Raw genomic sequence first — 22,387 nt, forward strand, 5'->3', positions numbered from 1 at the left:
GGTAGCAAAACCACAAAATCAAAGAAAAATAAACTACTTGCATGTACAGTATGTGGGAGGGAGTACAATAACATCAGTGTGTTGTTGCATGCCGTTGACTAAGGCCTTAGCTCAAAGGTTCTCAACCAGAAGTGGCCCTTTGCACCTATAAGCTAGACTGTCATCACGCCCATTGTTGTCCATCTAATGGTCTTTGCTAAAAAAAAATCGTACTTTCACAACCTATTAGTATCAGAGTTGGGGCGCTTTGTTTTCTGATCCATCGTGCAGCCCTGGCAGCTATTCACTGAACGAGAGGGTATTATTCCTGCATTGATTGCACAGTTCATTAGCATGCCCATAGAGTCTGTGGCATTTTGGCAGGATGACAAAACAATTCTCCTGAAATGTTTCTCTGAGAATTAGAAAGCCTTGGCTTGTTTGCTATCCAATGGACGTATGCTGGAGCTCCCTCACTTTCTTTCTGCTGCTGGATACCAATGCCTCATGGCACGGGAAGGTTTAGTTTGCTGCTCTCTTTGGGGAATTGTGTAAGTGTATTGTGTGTGTCAGAGTCTAACACACCAGATTAGGAATGGGATTAGGTCACGTGCAGTGATGTAGTGGTAAAAACAATTGGTGGGTAAACGTTGATTGCCAGTCGCGCCGAGTAAAGGAACACTCTCTAAACTTTCAATGCATTTTTCCACCAACAACAAAAAAATGGGTAAACGGAGTTTACTCTACGTGAGTTTACCCTCCACTACACCACTGGTTACATGGATTTGATTGATTACATTTAAATTAAGTAGCACTGGTTTCCATAACATGTTGTGTGATGTATGGGTGGGTTATTTTGGAGTTTTGATCATGTCACTTTAATTTTTTTTGTTGATGACATGTTAGATTAACTGTCAATTTTTGACTGCCAACTTAACAGTTTTATGAGTCATGTGGATACTTCCATTGAAAATTGAAATTCTTGATGCCCTATATGTTTGGATTCATACAATACACAAAAAGAATGCTGTGAAAAAGTAGAAAGATGAATATCAGTAAATGTATGCTTGCCCAGTAAGCAAGATGTACTTAATGTCTTTTATAACTTACTGAAAGCCCTACAATGCTAAAGTTGAACAAAAATACATCTATGGAGAGAAACATTTCAACTATTCGCAAATTTTCAATTACGAGTGTAGGTTTGCTACGAATTGCTACACAATTTCCCCAATCTCATTGGCACCCCCATAAACTGAATCTATGGTTTTCCATGTCTCAGCTATGCCCCTTGCGGTACATGACAATATTTTGTTAATACCTTGCGTTCATCATGCTGTGAAATATTACACCAGCACAATTTTTATCTTGCATCCAGACATCCATAAAAAGTCCTGAAGATATGAATAGGATTAGTGTTGTTGGTTTTAGGCGAGTGAAAAAAACTCTACTTGGCTTTGGCCTACTTTCAGTTGACACAGAGAACTAAGAAAGAGGGTGATTCTAAGAATGATGAACCTGCATTTAGATAGAGGTTTGCTGTATCTAAATGCAGATGCCCTGTGCTGGTTTACTGTAGCTATATACAGATGCCCTGTGATGGTTAACCAATATAGTTATTTCTGGTGCTGATGCCCGACAGGTGTTCCATAACAATACTCCAAACTACATCAGAGATGGTGTACCCTGATAAAAGGTCCCCAGGTACTGATTATAAACTTTATTTATACTCTGTTTTAGGGACAGCCTAGACAGATCAGCAGATCAGCTAGTGTAATTTATCCATGTCTATTTTCCTCTGTCTATAATAATCCTTACATGTTCCTCTGTCCCTTGATTGCAGGAGGTGTGTGCATCTCTCAGTCAGTGAAGATACCACGAGAACCTAAGCCTGGAGAGTTTGACAAGATCATCCGCAGACTGTCAGAGAACCCCAATGCACGGGTTGTTATTCTCTTTGCCAATGAAGATGACATTAGGTTAGTGATGTTGACTGTTACAGGAATGAAAAAATAATTAAAGTAACATACTAAATGATGCCAACAAAGTATCTACATTTATCTGAGTTTCTGTTTAAAGACGCAACATTCAGCATTTTTGCCCATTGGTTTAGATGGGGATGCACTGCGGTGTAAATGGCTGTACATTAGTATATTGTCCTCCCCACCATGCTTGAACATCCCAAAAATGAAATACACCATTTTCAGTAAGCTATATCACCTTTATTTTTATTAGATGTCCACAGTGAACGGGATATGTGCCAGTTCACATTAAACACACTCAATCTAACTACATTTTGATGACATGTTCTTCTTATCTGAGGTATTTACAGTACTAATCATTCAAGGGTTTTTCTTAATTTGTACTATTTTCTACATTTTAGAATAGAGAAAACATCAAAACTATGAAATAACACATATGGAATCATGTAGTAACCAAAAATGTGTTAAACAAATATAAAACATATTTTATTTTTGAGTTTCTTCAAAGTAGCCACCCTTTGCCTTGATGACAGTTTTGCATTCTCTCAATCAGCTTCATGAGGAAATCACCTGGAATGCATTTCAATTAACAGGTGTGCCATGTTAAAAGTTAATTTGTGGAATTTCTTTCCATCTTAATGCATTTGAGCCAATCAGTTGTGTTGTGACAAGGTAGGTGTGATATAGAAAAGATAGCCCTATATACCAAGTCCATATTATGGCAAGAACAGCTCAAATAAACAAAGAGAAACAACAGTTCATCATGACTTTAACACATTAAGGTCAGTCAATCCGGGAAATCTCCAGAAATTTTAAAGTTTCTTTAAGTGCAGTCGCAAAAACCATTGAGCGCTATGATGAAACTGGCTCTCATGAGGACCACCACAGGAAAGGAAGACCAAGATTTACCTCTGCTGCAGAGGATACGTTCATTAGAGTGACCTGCACCTCAGATTGCAGCCCAAGTAAATGCTTCACAGAGTTCACGGAGTTCAATCTCAAAATCAACTGTTCAGAGGAGACTGTGTCAATCAGGCCTTCATGGTCGAATTGCTGCAAAGAAACCACTACTAAAGGACACCAATAATAAGAAGAGAATTGCTTGGGCCAAGAAACACGAGCAATGGACATTAGACCGGTGGAAATCTGTCCTTTGGTCTGATGAGTCCAAATTTGCGATTTTTGGTTCCAACCGCTATGTCTTTATAAGACAAGGAGTAGGTGAACAGATGATCTACACATGTGTGATTCCCACCGTGAAGCATGGAGGAGGAGGTGTAACGGTGTGGGGGTGCTTTTCTGGTGACACTGTCTGTGTGATTTATTTAGAATTCAAGGCACACTTAACCACCATGGCTACCACATCATTCTGCAGCGATACGTCATCCCATCTGGTTTGCGCTTAGTGGTACTATCATTCGTTTTTCAACAGGACAATGACCCAAAACACACCTCCAGGCTGTGTAAGGGCTATTTGACCAAGGAGAGCGATGGAGTGCTGCATAAGATGACCTGGCCTCCACAATCACCCAACCCCAACCCAATTGAGATGGTTTGGGATGAGTTGGACCGCAGAGTGAAGGAAAAGCAGCCAACAAGTGCTCAGCATACAGTATGTGGGAACTCCTTCAAGACTGTTGGAAAAGCATTCCAGGTGAAGCTAGTTGAGAGAATGCCAAGAGTGTGCAAAGCTGTCATCAAGGCAAAGGGTGGCTACTTTGAAGAATGTAAAATATATTTTGATTTGTTTAACACTGTTTTGGTTACTGTATGATTCCATATGTGTTATTTCATAGTTTTGATGACTTCACTATAGTAAAAATAAAGAAAAGCCCTTGAATGAGTAGGTGTGTCCAAACTTTGGACTAGTACTGGTTTTCTAGTTTACAGCAATTACCAATCAATTACCAATTTCCTACATTCCTCTGCAGTGTTAAAAACCTTTAGTTGTCCTGAGGACTGAGGAGCATCCTGATCAGTGTCTTGGGGCAACAGCTGGTGATGTGTGTGGGTTCCATTATGTTTTATAGCACATTCAAAACCTACAGTACCTACTACTAACACAAGCATAGAATATACACTGAATGTACAAAACATTAGGAACAGCTTCCTAATATTGAGCTGCACCCCCTTTTGCCATCAGAACAGCCTCAATTTGTCGGGGCAAGGTGTCGTAAGCATTCCACATGGATGCTGGCCCATGTTGACTCCAATGCTTCCCGCAGTTGTGTCAAGTCTGCTGGATGTCCTTTGGGTGGTGGACCCGGTTGGCGCAACGGTCTAAGGCACTGCATCTCAGTGCTATAGGCTTCACTACAGACCCTGGTTTTATTCCAGGCTGTATCACAACTGGCCGTGATTGGGAGTCCAATAGGGCAGCACACAATTGGCCCAGTGTCGTCCGGGTTAGGGGTAGGCCGTAATTGTAAATAAGAATTTGTTCTTAACTGACTTGCCTAGTTAAATAAAGGTTAAATACTTTTACAAATTATTGATTCACACAGGAAACTGTTGAGCGTGAAACCCCCCAGCATCGTTGCAGTTCTTGACATACTCAAATCGGTGTGCCTGGCATACCCCGTTCAAGGGCACTTAAATCTTTTGTCTTGTCGATTCACCCTCTGAATGGCCTCTGAATGGCACACATACACAATCCATGTCTAAATTGTTTTCTTTAACCTGTATCCTCCCCTTCATCTACACTGATCGAAGTGGATTTCACAGGTGACAACAATAAGGGATTGATCACAGCTTTCACCTGGATTCACCTGGTCAGTTTATGTCATGGAAAGAGCAGGTATTCCTAATGTTTTGTACACTCAGTGTACAGTACGTGTATAGCGTAATGTATGGTTTGTCCTCTACATTGATACGGTGCAACAGTGGCTTATGGTACACTCTTAGGAAAAAAAGGTGCTATCTAGAATCTAAAAGGGTTCTTTGGCTGTCCCCATACCAGAACCCTTTAAATAACCCTTTTTGATTCCAGTTGGAACCATTGAGTTCCATGTAGAACCCTTTACACAGAGGGTTTGAGATGGAACCCAAAAGGTTTCTTCTATGGGGAAATCCAAAGAATCCTTTTTTTCTGAGAGTGTATGTAAATATGAACACAGGACTTTTGTTGAGGGGGAGAGAGAGGGAGAGAGAGGGAGAGAGAGCAAGAGAGAGAGACCGACAGAGAGACAGAGAGAGAGACTGAGAGAGAATGTATTGACAATTTTAAACTATTTACAGTATATTCAAGAATATAGAAATTACTTTAAAATTCAATTTGTTCTTGCATTGATAACAAATATTGCTAACGTATTCTTAGAATTTGGTGACTAGAATTGATATGTTGTAAAAAGTATCTGCCCTCAGAAGCAAGACACCAATACAGGGATATTGACGTTCTATGCAGTAATAGGTAATAGGCTTTTTTAAAGACAAATCAGGTTTGATGAGTCAAGTAGCACAAATAAATCAATGTGAGTATCCAAAAGCAAAGTTTTAACATAATCAAAGTTACCTTTAAATAACTTTCATTTTTAGCTTTTTCTCAACATTAAACATCTGTTGAAAATAGCTGTTATACAGTGCCTTTGGAAAGAATTAACTCCGCTTGACTTTTTCCATATTTTGTTGTGTACAAAGTGGGATTAAAATTGATTTAATTGTCATTTGTTGTCAACCATCTACACAGAATACTCTGTAATGTCAAAGTGGAAGAAAAATTCAAACATTTGTAAAACATTTATGAAAATAAACACTAATATATCTAGATAGGTATTCAAGCCCCTGAGTCAATACATGTTGCAATCACCTTTGGTAGTGATTACATCTGTGAGTCTCTAAGAGCTTTTCACACCTGGATTGTAGAATATTTGCTCTTGCTCTGTCAAGTTGGTTGTTAATCACCGAATTAAGTCAAAACTGTAACTAGGCCACTCAGGAACATTCAGTGTCGTCTTGGTAAGCAACTCCAGAGTATTTTTGGCCTTCTGTTTTAGGTGATTGTCCTGCTGAAAGGAGAATTTGTCTTCCAGTGTCTGTTGGAAAGCAGACTGAACCAGGTTTTCCTATAGGATTTTGCCTGTAGTATAAAACCCTATACCTTAAATTATTAAACCCTCACTGAACCCTCTCTCTGACTAGGACATATAGACAAACTCTGTGTGACATTTCAGCTGCAGCAGGGTTTACCATCCCCCTGCCTCAACCTGATCCTATTGTCCAGTGGCGGAAGCCAATTCAGACCTACAGTGTGTTTTAGGGACCAGGTTGTTTAGGGAACAGAGTCAGCTGACCTGATCAACCAATCCGTGACCTAGCCTGGAAGCAGCAGAACCCCACTCTGCGTCTCAACTCGTCAGTTGTTTCCAGGAGGAGGACAGGTTAAGACAACCTCTGTAAGCTCCTGTCCTTCACATCAACTCACATTTGAACCCTTCCACATTGACAATGCGTCTTCTGGACTCCCTGACTTATCTTTAGTACATCTTTGACCATTCCTCTTCCTATCGCTGTGTGTGTGTGTGGTAATAAAGTGTGGATTGTATCCCTGTCACCTACTGGTCATTTACGTTCTCTTACCGGAACGCCGGGGCAGTTGCAACTATAATTGACACCTTTTTTGAGACCAAAACCACATGGTTGTGCACTTTTTCACCTGTGCTTAGCTCTATTACGTTTATTTTTATCCTAAAAAAAACTCCCTAGTCCTTGCCGATGACAAGCATACAGTACCCATATCACGATGCAGCCACCACAACGCTTGAAAATGTGGAAAGTGGTACTCAGTGATGTGTTTTGTTGGATTTGTCCCAAAGATAACACTTTGTTTTCAGGATATAAAGTTACATTCACTGCTCATCTGAGGGACCTTACAGATAATTGTATGTGCTGGGTACAGAGATGAGGTAGTCATTCAAAAATCACGCTAACACTACTATTGCACATAGAGTGAGTCCATGCAACTTATTATGTGACTTGTTAAGCACAATTTTACTCCTTAAATTATTTAACACAGGCGTTGAATACTTATTTCCTCGAGACATTTCAGCTATTCATTTTTTATTAATTTGTAAACATTTCTAAAAATATAATTCCACTTTGACATTATGGGGTATTCTGTGTAGGCCAGTGACACAAAATGCTCATTGACTTATCCGAGCCTGATAATGGGTAATAGTCTGGATATACAGTAATTATAAAAGCCAGGGGGATTTCTGTCCAGCATGCCTGCTGTACCCTTGAACCCAGTCAATGTGAGTTGGCAGCCAATTCATATATTTTTTAAAATATACAGTCTGAGTTTACAGCACTCAGGCTAGCAGAAGGCTAGGAGAAGGATGTTAGTGCCATCATGCATTTTGTCCTAAACATAAACCTTGTTGTCATGCCAACCCTTCCTCACTAAATAACTCACACCATGATGAGAACACCTGGTATTTACTGTATGTGATTGTTCTGTAAATGACCTCAAGGGGGGGCAAAAAAGGAGCATATGACATGATATTAGTATACTGTAGGTTGTGTTACAGACATTATTTTATCCTGTAGAGCTATATGGGAAAGCTGGTTGCTCAGAATAAACCATGTTTATTCAGTGAGAGGTAGGAGAAATGTCATTATAACTCAAACATGCATTACTCTGTCGACTGGTGAGCCAAAGGGGTGGCAGAGTGACTCGAGATACACTGTATTGTTATTGTACCTGGCTGTTGATGCGACTGTGTTTCCAGTACTGTGGTCCTGTTGATGCGACTGTGTTTCCAGTACTGTGGTCCTGTTGATGCGACTGTGTTTCCAGTACTGTGGTCCTGTTGATGCGACTGTGTTTCCAGTACTGTGGTCCTGTTGATGCGACTGTGTTTCCAGTACTGTGGTCCTGTTGTAGCGACTGTGTTTCCAGTACTGTGGTCCTGTTGATGCGACTGTGTTTCCAGTACTGTGGTCCTGTTGTAGCGACTGTGTTTCCAGTACTGTGGTCCTGTTGTAGCGACTGTGTTTCCAGTACTGTGGTCCTGTTGTAGTGGCTGTGTTTCGAGTACTGCAGTTCTGTTGTAGCGACTGTGTTTCCAGTACTGCAGTTCTGTTGTAGCGACTGTGTTTCCAGTACTGTGGTCCTGTTGTAGTGGCTGTGTTTCCAGTACTGCAGTTCTGTTGTAGCGACTGTGTTTCCAGTACTGCAGTTCTGTTGTAGCGACTGTGTTTCCAGTACTGTGGTCCTGTTGTAGAGGCTGTGTTTCCAGTACTGTGGTCCTGTTGTAGTGGCTGTGTTTCCAGTACTGTGGTCCTGTTGTAGCGACTGTGTTTCCAGTACTGTGGTCCTGTTGTAGTGGCTGTGTTTCCAGTACTGCAGTTCTGTTGTAGCGACTGTGTTTCCAGTACTGCAGTTCTGTTGTAGTGACTGTGTTTCCAGTACTGTGGTCCTGTTGTAGTGGCTGTGTTTCCAGTACTGCAGTTCTGTTGTAGCGACTGTGTTTCCAGTACTGCAGTTCTGTTGTAGCGACTGTGTTTCCAGTACTGTGGTCCTGTTGTAGTGGCTGTGTTTCCAGTACTGTGGTCATAGAGGCAGTAGAAGGAGTGATCAACACAGAGCCTGGTGGAACAGCAGGGAACGCTGGCTGGCTCATCCTGGTTGCTTCTTAATTAGCTCTATTACCAGGGAGGGACCAACCCTGGAGTAATGTGGCTGCACAGGAAGAGAGGGATGGGTGTTCGCGAGCCTGCACCATGTACACACCACCAGAGGGGGCACTCTGTCACAGGCCAGGGGGGCAGTGTTCAAACAGGGTTCTTCTTTAGTGTATTGTGCTGGTCCTAGGATCGATCCAAGCGATGTGTAGTTTGGCTATTGTTAATGTCCAGTACCAACACATCGTATTTACCTAATCATCCAGCCCCATGAGTAGGTGAATCATGTATATAAATGGCAAGAATTGTACTGTATTCTCTCTTTGCCCCTCCTACAGGCGGCTTCTTCAAGCAGCTAAGAAGGACAACCAGACAGGACATTTCATATGGGTGGGGTCAGACAGCTGGGGGTCTAAGATCTCCCCCATACTCAACCAGGAGGAGATGGCAGAAGGTGCTGTTACCATCCTACCTAAACGTCAGTCCATCCGAGGTACTGATGTTATACAGAATATGATGTTCTATATTCTTTATTGTCCAATTTAAATGACACACAACAGTTGGCAGTACTGGTGATATGAGGATGACATTTGTATCTATTTTTTGTTGTCTTTGACAATGAAATTCAAATGAAATTCAAAACCCTGACATTTCCAAATAAAACACTGACATAAACTGTAAACAACATCAGGATATACTGTAGGATGAAAGTAGTACTATGTGGAGGTAGTGCTGAAAGAACTTGTTGATAAAGTCATCAGAAAATCCAATACACATCTCTGCAGTAGTTCAGCAGGTGGTTCTAAATCCAACTGTGCCTCTCATTGATCTCTCTAGGGTTTGATCGCTACTTTATCAGCAGAACTTTGGACAACAACAGAAGGAATATTTGGTTTGCAGAGTTCTGGGAAAACAACTTTCAGTGCAAACTCAGTCGACACGCTCTGAAGAAAGGATCCGGCATCAAAAAGTGCACAAGTAAGAATAGAATTTCCTTGTTTACCATAACCTAGTCCTACACACACTCTGATTGTTTATGAACTCACAGATGCAATCACTAGTTGTAGTATTCCGACATGTCTTGGATGATGTGCCATTACATCTACTTTTAAATACTATGGTTATTTTGCATGCAGGGTGAGAAACATGGAGCCCAAAATGTATTCCCAGATTGCAGGGCTATATACACTTTCTGTGCTAAGTTCCGAACTTTGATTAGTCAAATATCACTTCACAAGAGACTGTGTAATGCAGTGCTTGCTGAATACACAAATACAGGGTCACACCATTTAATGGGTTCAATTAAGCAGAATAGAAGAATCAGGAACTATATTGCGCTGGAGTGTGACTACATAAATGTGGAATGTGTTTTGGAAAGTGCAATAACAACAAAATAGATTGGTTTCATTACAGTTCTTAACATGTATTTGTACTTGAAATATACATTTATAACCCTTCTCCAACAGCGTTATGTATTTGCAGAGATGTAGGCTACTGTAGTATGAGCTATGGTACATTTTGGGGAAATGTGTTTGAGTAAAGGGTATGATTCTCTTGTTCCATTAGACATGTTCCCGTGACTCCCCGTCGCCAAGTTCAATCTGCACTGCAGTACAATAGCAATCACCAAAACTGGGCCATTACACAAGTTGAAAACATAATCAATAGCAAATCCAATCAGCATATTAGAGACAAGCTCCCAGGTCATTAAAATCAGTGGGCACTCCAAGCCTGACTGTCTTTCATTTCCTTGCACAGACAACACAATCTGCAGGATTCTAATCAGTCCAGACTGGACTGATTCTTGTATTGGTTGGATTGTGATGTGCTGATGATTGATTCCTTCCTATGCGTTAATGTTTCATGCTTTCATCAGCTTGCTATGATAGTTACCAGGATGGGTTTCCTCGCAGCCATTGCATAATGCCATTATATCTCAATTCTATAAATCAGGGGCCCGAGAACTATTTGCTTTCCACAGGTTCAGTTCTATGTGATCAAAGCGAATCCAGGGTGGTTTGAGAAACATAGCCAGAGTCGTTAATTGTGTTCAGATCCATGTTTCTAAAAACATACTTACCTTAGTAATTTATGAGGCGGGAACTACTGTAGAGCTTGCGTGACAACCTGATGTAAGAACTGAATTTGCTACCTTAATGCATGGGTATTCAACCTGGTAGTTTTTGCTAGTGATATTATAAATATCGCTATAACGGAGACGCTCAGAGACGAGAAGCAGGTGGTGAGTTTAATAATATAATGAACATGGAACGATACAAGACAAGAGTTGCGTCTAGACATGAAACACATAGTCAATACTGCCTGGGGAATGGAACTAAGGGAGTGACAGATATAGGGGAGGTAATCAGGGGTTCATCTTCTCCACCTGCCCGATGAACTGAGGCCTATACCCGGAAGTGAGGCTGACAATGACCCTTCTACATGAAGGCTCTCCATACCCGTGACGTGATTTGTGGGCCACGGTCGGAGACGATGTCCTCTGGAAGGCCATAATACCAGAACACCTGCTGGTACAGTGCCTCAGCGACCTGAAGAGCAGTAGGGAGACCAGAGAGAGGGATAAAATGACAGGATTTGGAGAATCTATCCACAACCACCAAAATGCTGGTGAAGCCATCAGAGGAGGGGAGATCAGTGACAAAATCAATGGATAGATGAGACCAGGGACGGGAAGGGGAAGGGGAAGGATTTTCTCTGCTGGAGTGTGCCGGGGAGATTTAGTTTGGGCACACACAGAACAGGAGTTGACATAGCGAATAACGCCATGTGCCAAGGTGGGCCAGCAATACCTTTCGGAGAGCGATTGAATAGTACGGGTGATCCCAGGATGTCGAGCGACGACAGCTGTGTGTGCCCAGGTCAACAGCCGCTCCCTTATCCCTGTGGGAACGTAGATGCACTCAGGATGACAAGTAGTGGGTACAGAGTTCCCTCTCCAGAGCCTGGTGAATGTCCACATCTACGTCCCAGAACACAGGAGCTACGACTCGAGAGGGAACTTGAAAACAGGTCCTCCGACATTCGGGTGACAAGTCCGTGATTGCATCATCGACCATGAGATGGTGGGGTTATGGCGTTGAAGCCATGGGATTCCAAGGATGATCTTGTGAGCTGGTGCACTAGTGGTGAAGAAGGGAATGTTTTCCTGATGAATGAACTCCACGGTGAGGGTGAGTGGTGTGGTGATGTGTGTGATAGTTCCGGTTCCCAGTGGCCAATTATCAAGGGCTTGAACCGGAAACATATAGGAGAGCGAGTATGAGGGGATGTTCAGAGAGGAGGCAAGGGTCTGGTCAATAAAGTTCCCTGCGGCACCGGAATCCACTATGATGTAGAAACAGTACATGAGGGACAGCCAGCTAGTGTGATCGACACTGAAAAGGGTTTGACAGAAAATGATGAAGATCGGATACTCACACCTGCCCCAGGAGGTGGAAGATCACGTGACCGTCTCTCAGCTCTTGTGGATCCCGAGATGGGACGTACCGGACACTGCTTAAGCTGGTGCCCCCCTTGACCACAATAGAGACAGAGCCCCAGCTGTCTCTCTCTGCGTTGCTCCGCCGCGGGGAGGTGTGTGACCCCTACCTCCATAGGTTCAGGCTCTGATACAGTGTTCACTGAGGGAGGGAGAGAAGCGATTTGGGTACTGACGCTCCCAAAGTAGGTTATCCATATGGATGGCCATCGCGATGAGTGTGTCCAAGTTGAGGTTGTCGTCATGACATGCCAGTTCCGTTTGGACCTCCTCATGCAGTCCTCTTCGGAATAGTGTACGGAGCGGCGGCTCATTCAATCCGCTGGATGCTGCTACTGTCCTGAAGGTGAGCTAGTACTCTGCAGCGGTCTGGTCATCCTGCCGTAGTTGGAATAGGCGCTCACCCCCCTCTCTGCCCTCTAGTCGATGATTGAAGATACCTCTGAACAGAGCCATGAACCCCTCATACGAAGCCAGCTCCTCCTCTCCTCTCTCCCAGACGGTTGTAGCTCACTCCAACACCCGCCCAGTCAGCAGATAAATAACCGTGGCAACCTTGGACCTCTCGAGGGTGGGGGCTCCCATCTGGTCCGCAAAATAGAGGGAGCACTGGAGTAGGAAGCCATGGCATTTAGATGGGGTTCCGTCATATTTGTCCGGGAGGGAAAAACAGGCATCGCTGACCTGAGCGGACTGCTGAATGGACTGATGTGCTGGCTCGCTGGGTCGATTGGTATCCTCCGCTAGTTGAAGTCAACAGGTCTCGAGTATGTTCGAGACATTGAAGACTGCAAATAACTTTTTCCATAGTCATCCCCATTTGCACCAGCTGCCTGCTGGTAAGCTTTCTTGACTTTAACATACATTTTTGCCAACACATGGCAAACTTCTTTTTAACCAGCTAAACAGCTGCTATTAGCGAAAATGTGTTTGGAGTTTTATGTTAGAGTTTACTTCCTCTTCCAATTACAATGTGGGGAGATCAAAATAATTAATAATGATCTATTCAATGTATTCATTTTAAAATGTTGATTAATTCTCCTTGCCATTATCATTCACCTGATGATAAGACAAGATGTAAAAAAATATATGTTTATTTTCTAACGTATGATGGGGGCCTCTGTGTTGCCGGTTGCCAGGGTCCCTGGGCAAGAAAAGACGGAAGACCCCTGCCTAATTGCACTAAATTAACAGTAAACATTATCCTCCCATCAATACATTTCATTTGATTTTCTGGTGCCGTTCAGACAATTTAAAGTATTGATTGGGGACGTATTTGTGGAGGAATGTAACTGTTTTTCTGGGTGATTTGTAATATTCCCATGACTGTGTTTTTGTATTTTAATTTATATATATATATATATATATAATGTGTATATTTATGTTGTATATACAGGGCACATTTGTAAAAGTGACCTAGGTATCAATATGTCTTCCCTGTTGAAATAAAATGTAATTGTATTTGTCACATGCTTCGTCAACAACAGGTGTAGACTAACGGTGAAATGTTTATGGGCCCTTCCCAACCCTACAGATAGAAAAATAGAGAAATAATATCACAAGGTATAAATACACAATGAGTAACAATAACTTGCCTATATACATGGGGTACCAGTACCGAGTCGATGTGCAGGGGTACGAGGTCATTGAGAGAAATACAGTATGCACATATAAGTAGGGGTAAGTGACTATAGGCAACAGGATAGATAATAAACAGTAACAGCAGTGTTTGGGATGAGTCAAAAGAGTTAAATGCAGATAGTCTGGGTAGCTATTTGGTTAACTATTTAACTATTTAGCAGTCTTATGGCTTGGGGGTAGAAGCTATTCAGTGTACTGTTGGTTCCAAACTTGGTGCATCAGTACCTTGCCGTGCTGTAACAGTGAGAACAGTCTATGACATGCATGCGTGGCTGGGCGCCTGGTATAGAGGTCCTGGATGGCATGGAGCTCGGCTCCAGTGATGTACTGGGCTGTACGCACTACCCTCTGTAGCGCCTTGCGGCCAGATACCAAGCAGTTGCCATACCAAGAGGTTATGCAGCCAGTCAAGATGCTCTCAATAGTGCAGCTGTAGAACCTTTTGAGGATGCCTATCTGAGGGCCCATGCCGAAACTTTTCAGCCTTCTGAGGGGGAAGTGCTGTTGCCGTGCCTTCTTCAAGACTGTGTTGGTGTGTGTGTACCATGATAATTCCTTAGTGATGTGGACACCGAGGAACTTGAAGCTTTCGACACGCTCCACCACAGCCGTCGATGTGGATGGGGGCATGCTGGGCCCTCCATTTCCTGTAGTCCACGATCAGCTCCTTTGTTATGCTGACATTGAGGGAGGGGATGTTGGCCTGGCAAAACACTACCAGGTCACTGACTTTCTCCCTATAGGCTGTCTCATCGTAGTCTGTGATCAGGCCATCCACCGTTGTGTCGTCAGCTAACTGAATGATGGTGTTGGAGTCGTGCATGGCCATACAGTCGTTGGTGAACATGGCGTGCAGGAGGGGACTAAGCACGCATCCCTAAGGGGCACCCCGTGTTGAGTGTCAGGGTGGTGGATGTGTTTTGGGCTACCCTCAACACCTCGGGGTGGCCTGTCAGGAAGTCCAGAATCCTGTTGCAGAGGGAGGTAATCGTTCCGGGGTCCTGAGCTTGGAGGAAATTATGGTGTTGAACGCTGAGCTATAGTCAATGAACAGCATTCTCATATAGGTGTTACTTTTGTTCAGGTGGGAGAGGGCAGTGTGGAGTGCAATAGAGATTGTGCTATCTGTGCATCTGTTGGGGCGGTATGCAAATTCAAATCAAATCAAATTGTATTAGTCACGTGTCTAATACAACAGGTGTAGACCTGACAGTGAAATGCTTACTTACGAGCCACTAACCCACAATGCAGTTAAAAAATATTGATAAGAATAAGAAATAAAAGTAACAAGTAATTAAAGAGCAGCAATAAAATAACAATAGCGAGACTATGTACAGGGAAGTACCGGTACAGAGTCAATGTGCGGGGGCACCGGTTAGTTGAGGTAATATGTGCATGTACAGTTGAAGTCGGAAGTTTACATACACCTTAGCCAAATATATTTAAACTCAGTTTTTCACAATTCCTGACATTTAATCCTAGTAAAAATTCCATGTCTTAGGTCAGTTAGGATCACCACTTTATTGTAAGAATGTGTAATGTCAGAATAATAGTAGAGAGAATGACTTATTTCAGCTTTAATTTCTTTCATTACATTCCCAATGGGTCAGAAGTTTACATACACTCAATTAGTATTTGGTAGCATTGCCTTTAAATTGTTTAACTTGGGCTAAACGTTTTGGGTAGCCTTCCACAAGCTTCCCACAATAAGTTGGGTGAATTTTGGCCCATTCCTCCTGACAGAGCTGGTGTAACTGAGTCAGGTTTGTAGGCCTCCTTGCACACACTTTTTCAGTTCTGCCCACACATTTTCTATAGGATGGAGGTCAGGGCTTTTTGATGGCCACTCCAATATCTTGACTTTGTTGTCCTTAAGCCATTTTGCCACAACTTTGGAAGTATGCTTGGGGTCATTGTCCATTTGGAAGACTGATTTGCGACCAAGCTTTAACTTCCTGACTGATGTCTTGAGATGTTGCTTCAATATATCCACATAATTTTCTTTTCTCATGATGCCATCTATTTTGTGAAGTGCACCAGAGTCTCCTGCAGCAAAGCACCCCCACAACATGATGCTGCCACCCCTGTGCTTCACGGTTGGGATGGTGTTCTTCGGCTTGCAAGCCTCCCCCTTTTTCCTCCAAACATAACGATGGTCAGTATGGCCAAACAGTTCTATTTGTGTTTCATCAGACCAGAGGACATTTCTCCAAAAAGTACAATCTTTGTCCCCATGTGCAGTTGCAAACCGTAGTCTGGCTTTTTTATGGCGGTTTTGGAGCAGTGGCTTCTTCATTGCTGAGCGGCCTTTCAGGTTATGTCGCCATAGGACTCGTTTTACTGTGGATATAGATACTTTTGTACCTGTTTCCTCCAGCATCTTCACAAGGTCCTTTGCTGTTGCTCTGGGATTGATTTGCACTTTTCATAACCAAAGAATGTTCATCTCTAGGAGACAGAACGCGTCTCCTTCCTGAGCGGTGTGACGGCTGTGTGGTCCCATGGTGTTTATACTAGCGTACTATTGTTTGTACAGACGAACGTGGTACCTTCAGGCGTTTGGAAATTGCTCCCAAGGATCACCCAGACTTGTGGAGGTCTACAATCTTTTCTTCAGAGGTCTTGGCTGATTTCTTTTGATTTTCCCATGATGTCAAGCAAAGAGGCACTGAGTTTGAATGTAGGCCTTGAAATAAATTCACAGGTACACCTTCAATTTACTCAAATAATGTCAATTAGCCTTTCAGAAGCTTCTAAAGCCATGTCATCATTATCTGGAATTTTCCAAGCTGTGAAATGGCACAGTAAACGTAGTGTATGTAAACTTCTGATCCACTGGAATTGTGATACAGTGAATTATAAGTGAAATAATCTGTCTGTAAACAATTGTTGGAAAAATTACTTGTGTCATGCACAAAGTAGATGCCCTAACTGACTTGCCAAAACTATAGTTTGTTAAGAAGAAATTTGTGGAGCTGTTAATAAACTAGTTTTAATGACGCCAACCTAAGTGTATGTAAACTTCCCACTTCAACTGTAGGTAGAGTTATTAAAGTGACTATGCATAGATGATAACAACAGAGAGAAGTAGCGGTGTGAAAGAGGGGGAGGGGGTGGGCAATGCAAATAGTCTGGGTAGCCACTTGATTGGGTGTTCAGGAGTCTTATGGCTTGGGGTAGAAGTTTAGAAGCCTCTTGGACCCAGACTTGGCGCTCCGGTACCGCTTGCCATGCGCCCTCTGTAGTGCCTTGCGGTCGGAGGCCGAGCAGTTGTCATTCCAGGCAGTGATGCAACCAGTCAGGATGCTCTCGAAGGTGCAGCAGTAGAACATTTTGAGGATCTGCAGACCAATGCCAAATCTTTTCAGTCTCCTGAGGGGGAATAGATTTTGTCATGCCCTTTTCACGACTGTCTTGGTGTGCTTGGACCATGTTAGTTTGTTGGTGATGTGGACACCAAGGAACTTGAAGCTGTCAACCTGCATCACTGTAGCTCCATCGATGAGAATGGGGGCGTGCTCGGTCCTCTTTTTCCTGTCGTCCACAATCATCTCCTGTGTCTTGATCACTTTGAGGGAGAGGTTGTTGTCCTGGCACCACACGGCCAGGTCTCTGATCTCCTCCCTATAGGCTGTCTTGTGTTGTCGGTGGGGACTGAGCACGCACCCCTGAGGGGCCCGCCCTATGTTGAGGATCAGCTTGGCGTATGTGTTATTTCCTACCCTTACCACCTGTGGCGGCCCGTCAGGATCCAGTTGCAGAGGGAGGTGTTTAGTCCCAGGGTCCTTAGCTTATTGATGAGCTTTGAGGGCACTATCTTGTTGAATGCTGAGCTGTGGTCAATGAATAGCATTCTCACATAGGTGTTCCTTTTGTCCAGGTGGGAAATAGCAGTGGGAAGTGCAGATAGAGATTGCATCATCTGTGGATCTGTTGGGGTGGTATGCAAATTAGAGTGTGTCTAGGGTTTCTGGGATAATGGTGTTGATGTGAGCCATGACCAGCCTTTCAAAGCACTTCATGGCTACGGACGTGAGTGCTACGGGTCTGTAGTCATTTATGCAGGTTACCTTAGTGTTCTTGGGCACAGGCATTTTGGTGGTTTGCTTAAAACATGTTGGTATTACAGACTCGGACAGGGAGAGGTTGAAAATGTCAGTGAAGACACCTGCCAGTTGGTCAGTGCATGCTCGCAGTACACGTCCTGTAGTCCTTCTGGCCCTGCGGCCTTGTGAATTTTGACCTGTTTAACTTCTTATGGCTGCAAACCCTTTAACGGGATGATATGACAACAGCCAGTGAAAGCCAAATTCAAACAACAGAAATCTCATAATTAAAATTCCTCAAATATACATGTATTTTATACCATTTTAAAGGTAATCTTGTTGTTAATCCCACCAAAGTGTCCGATTTCAAATAGGCTTTTCAGCGAAAGCACCACAAACGATTATGTAAGGTCATCGCAAAACCATAGAAAAACACAGCTATTTTTCCAGCCAAAGACAGAAGTCACAAAAAGCAGAAATAGAGATAAAATGTATCACTAACCTTTGATGATCTTCATCAGATGACACTCATAGGACTTCATGTTACACAATACATATATGTTTTGTTCAATTAAGTTCATGTTTATATCCAAAAACCTCAGTTTACATTGGCGCCATGTTCAGAAATGCCTCCAAAATATCCGGAGAAATTGCAGAGAGCCACGTCAAATAACATAAATACTCATCATAAACTTTGATGAAAGATACATGTTTTACATAGAATTAAAGATACACTTGTTCTTAATGCAACCGCTGTGTCAGATTTCAAAAAATATTTATGGCAAAAGCACAATATTCAATCATCTGAGAACAGCGTTCAGCCACAAAAAGAAGCCATACAGTTATCCGCCAAATTGTGCAGTCACAAAACTCATAAAAAGCATTATAAATCTTCACTTACCTTTGCTGATCTTCGTCAGAATGCACTCCCAGGACTCCCACTTCCACAAGAAATGTTTGTTTTGTTCGGTAATGTCCATCATTTATGTCGAAGTAGCTACTTTTGTTAGCACGTTTAGTACACATATCCAAACGCTCGTGCAGGTCCAGGCGAACGTCGGACGAAAACCTCAAAAAGTTATATTACAGATCGAATAAACTTGTCAAGCTAAGTATAGAATCAATCTTTAAGATGTTGTTATCATAAATATTCAAAAACGTTCCAACCGGAGAATTCCTTTGTGTCTATAGAAGTAATGGAACGCAAGTCGATATCATGTGGAATGTGTGTGACCAGGAACTGGCTCTCTGCCAGACCACTGACTCAAACAGCTCCCATCCGGCTCAACATCACAGTAGCAGCTTCATTCAACATTCTACAGACTGTTGACATCTAGTGGAAGCCGTAGGAAGTGCAAACAGATCCATATCCTACAGTGTTTTCAATAGGCGATGAGTTGAAAATCGACCAACCTCAGATTTCTCACTTCCTGGTTGGATTTCTTCTCAGGTTTTTGCCTGCCATATGAGTTCTGTTATACTCACAGACATAATTCAAACAGTTTTAGAAACTTCGGAGTGTTTTCTATCCAATACTAATAATAATATGCATATATTAGCAACTATGACTGAGGAGCAGGCCGTTTACACTGGTCACATATGTGCACCTTTCATCCAAGCTACTCAATACTGCCCCTGCAGCCATAAGAAGTTAAAAAGGTCTTATTCCCATCGGCTGCGGAGAGCGTGATCACACAGTCTTCCAGAACAGCTGGTGCTCTCATGCATGTTTCAGTGTTATTTGCCACGATGTGAGCATAGAAGTAGTTTAGCTCGTCTGGTAGGCTCGTGTCACTGGGCAGCTCTCGGCTGTGCTTCCCTTTGTGGTCTGTAATGGTTTGCAAGCCCTGCCACATCCGACAAGCGTCAGAGCCGGTGTAGTATGATTTGATCTTAGCCCTGTATTGACGCTTTGCCTGTTTGATGGTTCGTCGGAGGGCATAGCGGGATTTCTTATAAGCTTCTGGGTTAGTGTCCCTCTCCTTGAAAGTGGCAGCTCTAGCCTTTAGTTCAGTGCGGATGTTGCCTGTAATCCATTGCTTCTGGTTGGGTTATGTACGTACGGTCACTGTGGGGACGACGTTATCGATGCACTTATTGATGAAGCCAGTGACTGATGTGGTGTACTCATCAATGCCATCGGAGGAAATCCCCGGAACATTTCCAGTCTGTGCTAGCAAAACAGTCCTGTAGCTTAGCATCTGCTTCATCTGACCACTTCTTTATTGCTCTAGTCACTGGTACCTCCTGCTTTAATTTTTGCTTGTAAGCAGGAATCAGGAAGATAGAATTATGGTTAGATTTGCCAAATGGAGGGCGAGGGAGAGCTTTGTATGCATCTTTGTGTGTGGAGTAAAGGTGGTCCAGAGTTTTTTTTCTCTCTGGTTGCACATTTAGCATGCTGATAGAAATTTGGTAAAACTGATTTAAGTTTCCCTGCATTAAAGTCTCCAGCTACTAGGAGCGCTGCCCCTGGGTAAGCGTTTCCTTGTTTGCTTATGGCGGAATATAGCTCATTCAATGCTGTCTTAGTGCCAGCCTCTGACTTTGGTTGTTGGAGTGGGTCCAGGGTTTCTGGGATGATGGTGTTGATGTGAAGCATTTCATGGCCACAGATGTGAGTGTTACGGGGCGATAGTCATTTAGACAGTCATTTAGACATGTAGGTATTACGAAATGGGTCAGAGAGTGGTTGAAAATGTCAACTCTGAGTACGAGTCCTGGTAATCCAGGACGGCAGGTAGCCTAGTAGTTAGAGTGTTGGGCCAGTGTCCGAAAGGTTGCGAGATTGAATCCCTGAGCTGCCAATGTAAACATCTGTCATTCTGCCCCTGAACAAGGCAGTCAACCCACTGTTCCTAGGCCGTCATTGTAAATAAGAATTTGTTCTTATCTGACTTGCCTATTAAAAGTGAAGGTTAAATAAAAAATGATCTGGCCCTGCGGCCTTGTGAATGTTAACCTTTTTAAAGGTCTTACATTGGCTACAGTTAGCGAGATCACACAGTCTTCTGGAACATCTGGTGCATGGTTCAGTTGCTTTCCTCGAAGAGAGAATAGAAGGCATTTAGCTCATCTGGAAGGCTTGTGTCCTTTGGCAGCATGTGACTGGGTTTCCCTTTGCAATTCGTGATAGTTTGCAAGCACAGCCACATCCGACGAGCATCAGAGCCAGCATAATAGGATTCGATCTTAGTCCTCTATTGACTTTCTGACTATTTGATGGCTCGTCGGAGGTCGTAGCGGGTTTTCTTATCAGCATCAGGATTAGTGTCCCGGTCCTTGAAATAGGCCGCTCCGTGAGGATGCCACCTGTAATCCGTCGTCGATGCACTTATTAATTGAACTGGTGACTGATGTGATAAACTCTACAATCAGATGAATCCCGGAACATATTCCAGTCTGTGAAACAGTCTGGTAGCTTATCATTCGCTTCATATGACCACTTCTGTATGGAGTGCGTCACTGCTACTTCCCATTAGATTTTTTTGCTTTTAAGCAGGTTTCAGAAGGATAGAGTCATGCATATAGCACACTCCCAGAACCACAACATACCACATTCATCATCAACATGTGAGTATCTAATTTACAATTCAAATGAATGGTGATTAGTTTTCTAAATTAGATAAAGGAAGAGAACAAATGTAAGCTCTTTGTTTATTTTAGCTCATTTAGCAAAATGTTGAGGAGCTTAACAATTATGCAATATTTATTCATCATGAATGAGATTTCCCATCTTGGCTCCAACATGTCACAGGGGGCCTGAAGAAATCCAGGAGAATAATAATGAAAGTGCATTAGTATTAGCACAACATTAGTCAATTAATCCAAGACTCAACTGTAAGGGTTTCTGCACATGCCAATGCCTTAGGGATGCTCTCAAACAGACTATCCTCCTAAATTTCAAGAGAGGATAGTATTCACTTTGTGTTTACCCATACCTTTCATCAGTTGTCATGGTGGCAGCTCTTGAGCTAAATTGCTGCAGATTTGTTTTCCTGCAGTGAGTGGCCCCAGGAGCACTGTAATTTTCTACACGAAATAGTTCTATTTACATTTAGCAGACGCTCCTCTCTCTCTCTCTCTCTATTTCAGGGGCACGTTTTGCAATACAATTGTGCTGGACCTCTGTAAAATGATTGATTTGCTCTAATAGACAACATAATAATTTGAATTAAAATCTTAAATGAGAGCTTGCCCAATCATCGAATTTGAGGGAAGTAGGAACAAGGAGTATTCTCCTGTGATTTACTGCTAAATAGATGTTTACAAATCAACCCCCTGCTATTGCTAACTGCTGATGTTACTGTAAATATGTAACTGAGGAAGTTGGGACTGTAAAGCATTCCATTTAATTTCATAAGAAACCCCAGGGACAGGTAGTTATGGAGACTGATACCTAAGTGTACCCCCCCAGAAGTTTAGGATTGTAGTATTGGTGGATTGTATGTGGAATGAACAACAAAACAAAAGAAGGGTTATTGTGAGTCACATATATCAACCACTTACAAGTGCACCTCAGCTGGAGGTACTTATACTATAATGTTAGGTTTTAGTACCTTTCCTCTCATCCATTAGGATGGTGACTCCAGACTGAAAGGCCTAAACCCCAGAGTCTGGAT

At 42.8% G+C, this 22,387-nt stretch overlaps 1 protein-coding gene across 1 annotated transcript in view; it reads left to right on the forward strand.

Moving 5' to 3' along the window:
* Positions 1-22,387, forward strand: part of LOC120058622 (metabotropic glutamate receptor 4-like) — a 241,552-nt gene that overhangs the window by 144,193 nt on the left and 74,972 nt on the right. Inside the window, exons 3-5 of the mRNA XM_039007381.1 lie at positions 1,820-1,955; positions 8,918-9,072; positions 9,417-9,557. Coding sequence (XP_038863309.1) covers positions 1,820-1,955; positions 8,918-9,072; positions 9,417-9,557 — 432 coding nt within the window. The remainder of the gene's footprint in view (positions 1-1,819; positions 1,956-8,917; positions 9,073-9,416; positions 9,558-22,387) is intronic.

The sequence above is a fragment of the Salvelinus namaycush genome, chromosome 14 (genome assembly GCF_016432855.1).
Source record: "Salvelinus namaycush isolate Seneca chromosome 14, SaNama_1.0, whole genome shotgun sequence".
NCBI classification, from domain to species: domain Eukaryota; kingdom Metazoa; phylum Chordata; class Actinopteri; order Salmoniformes; family Salmonidae; genus Salvelinus; species Salvelinus namaycush.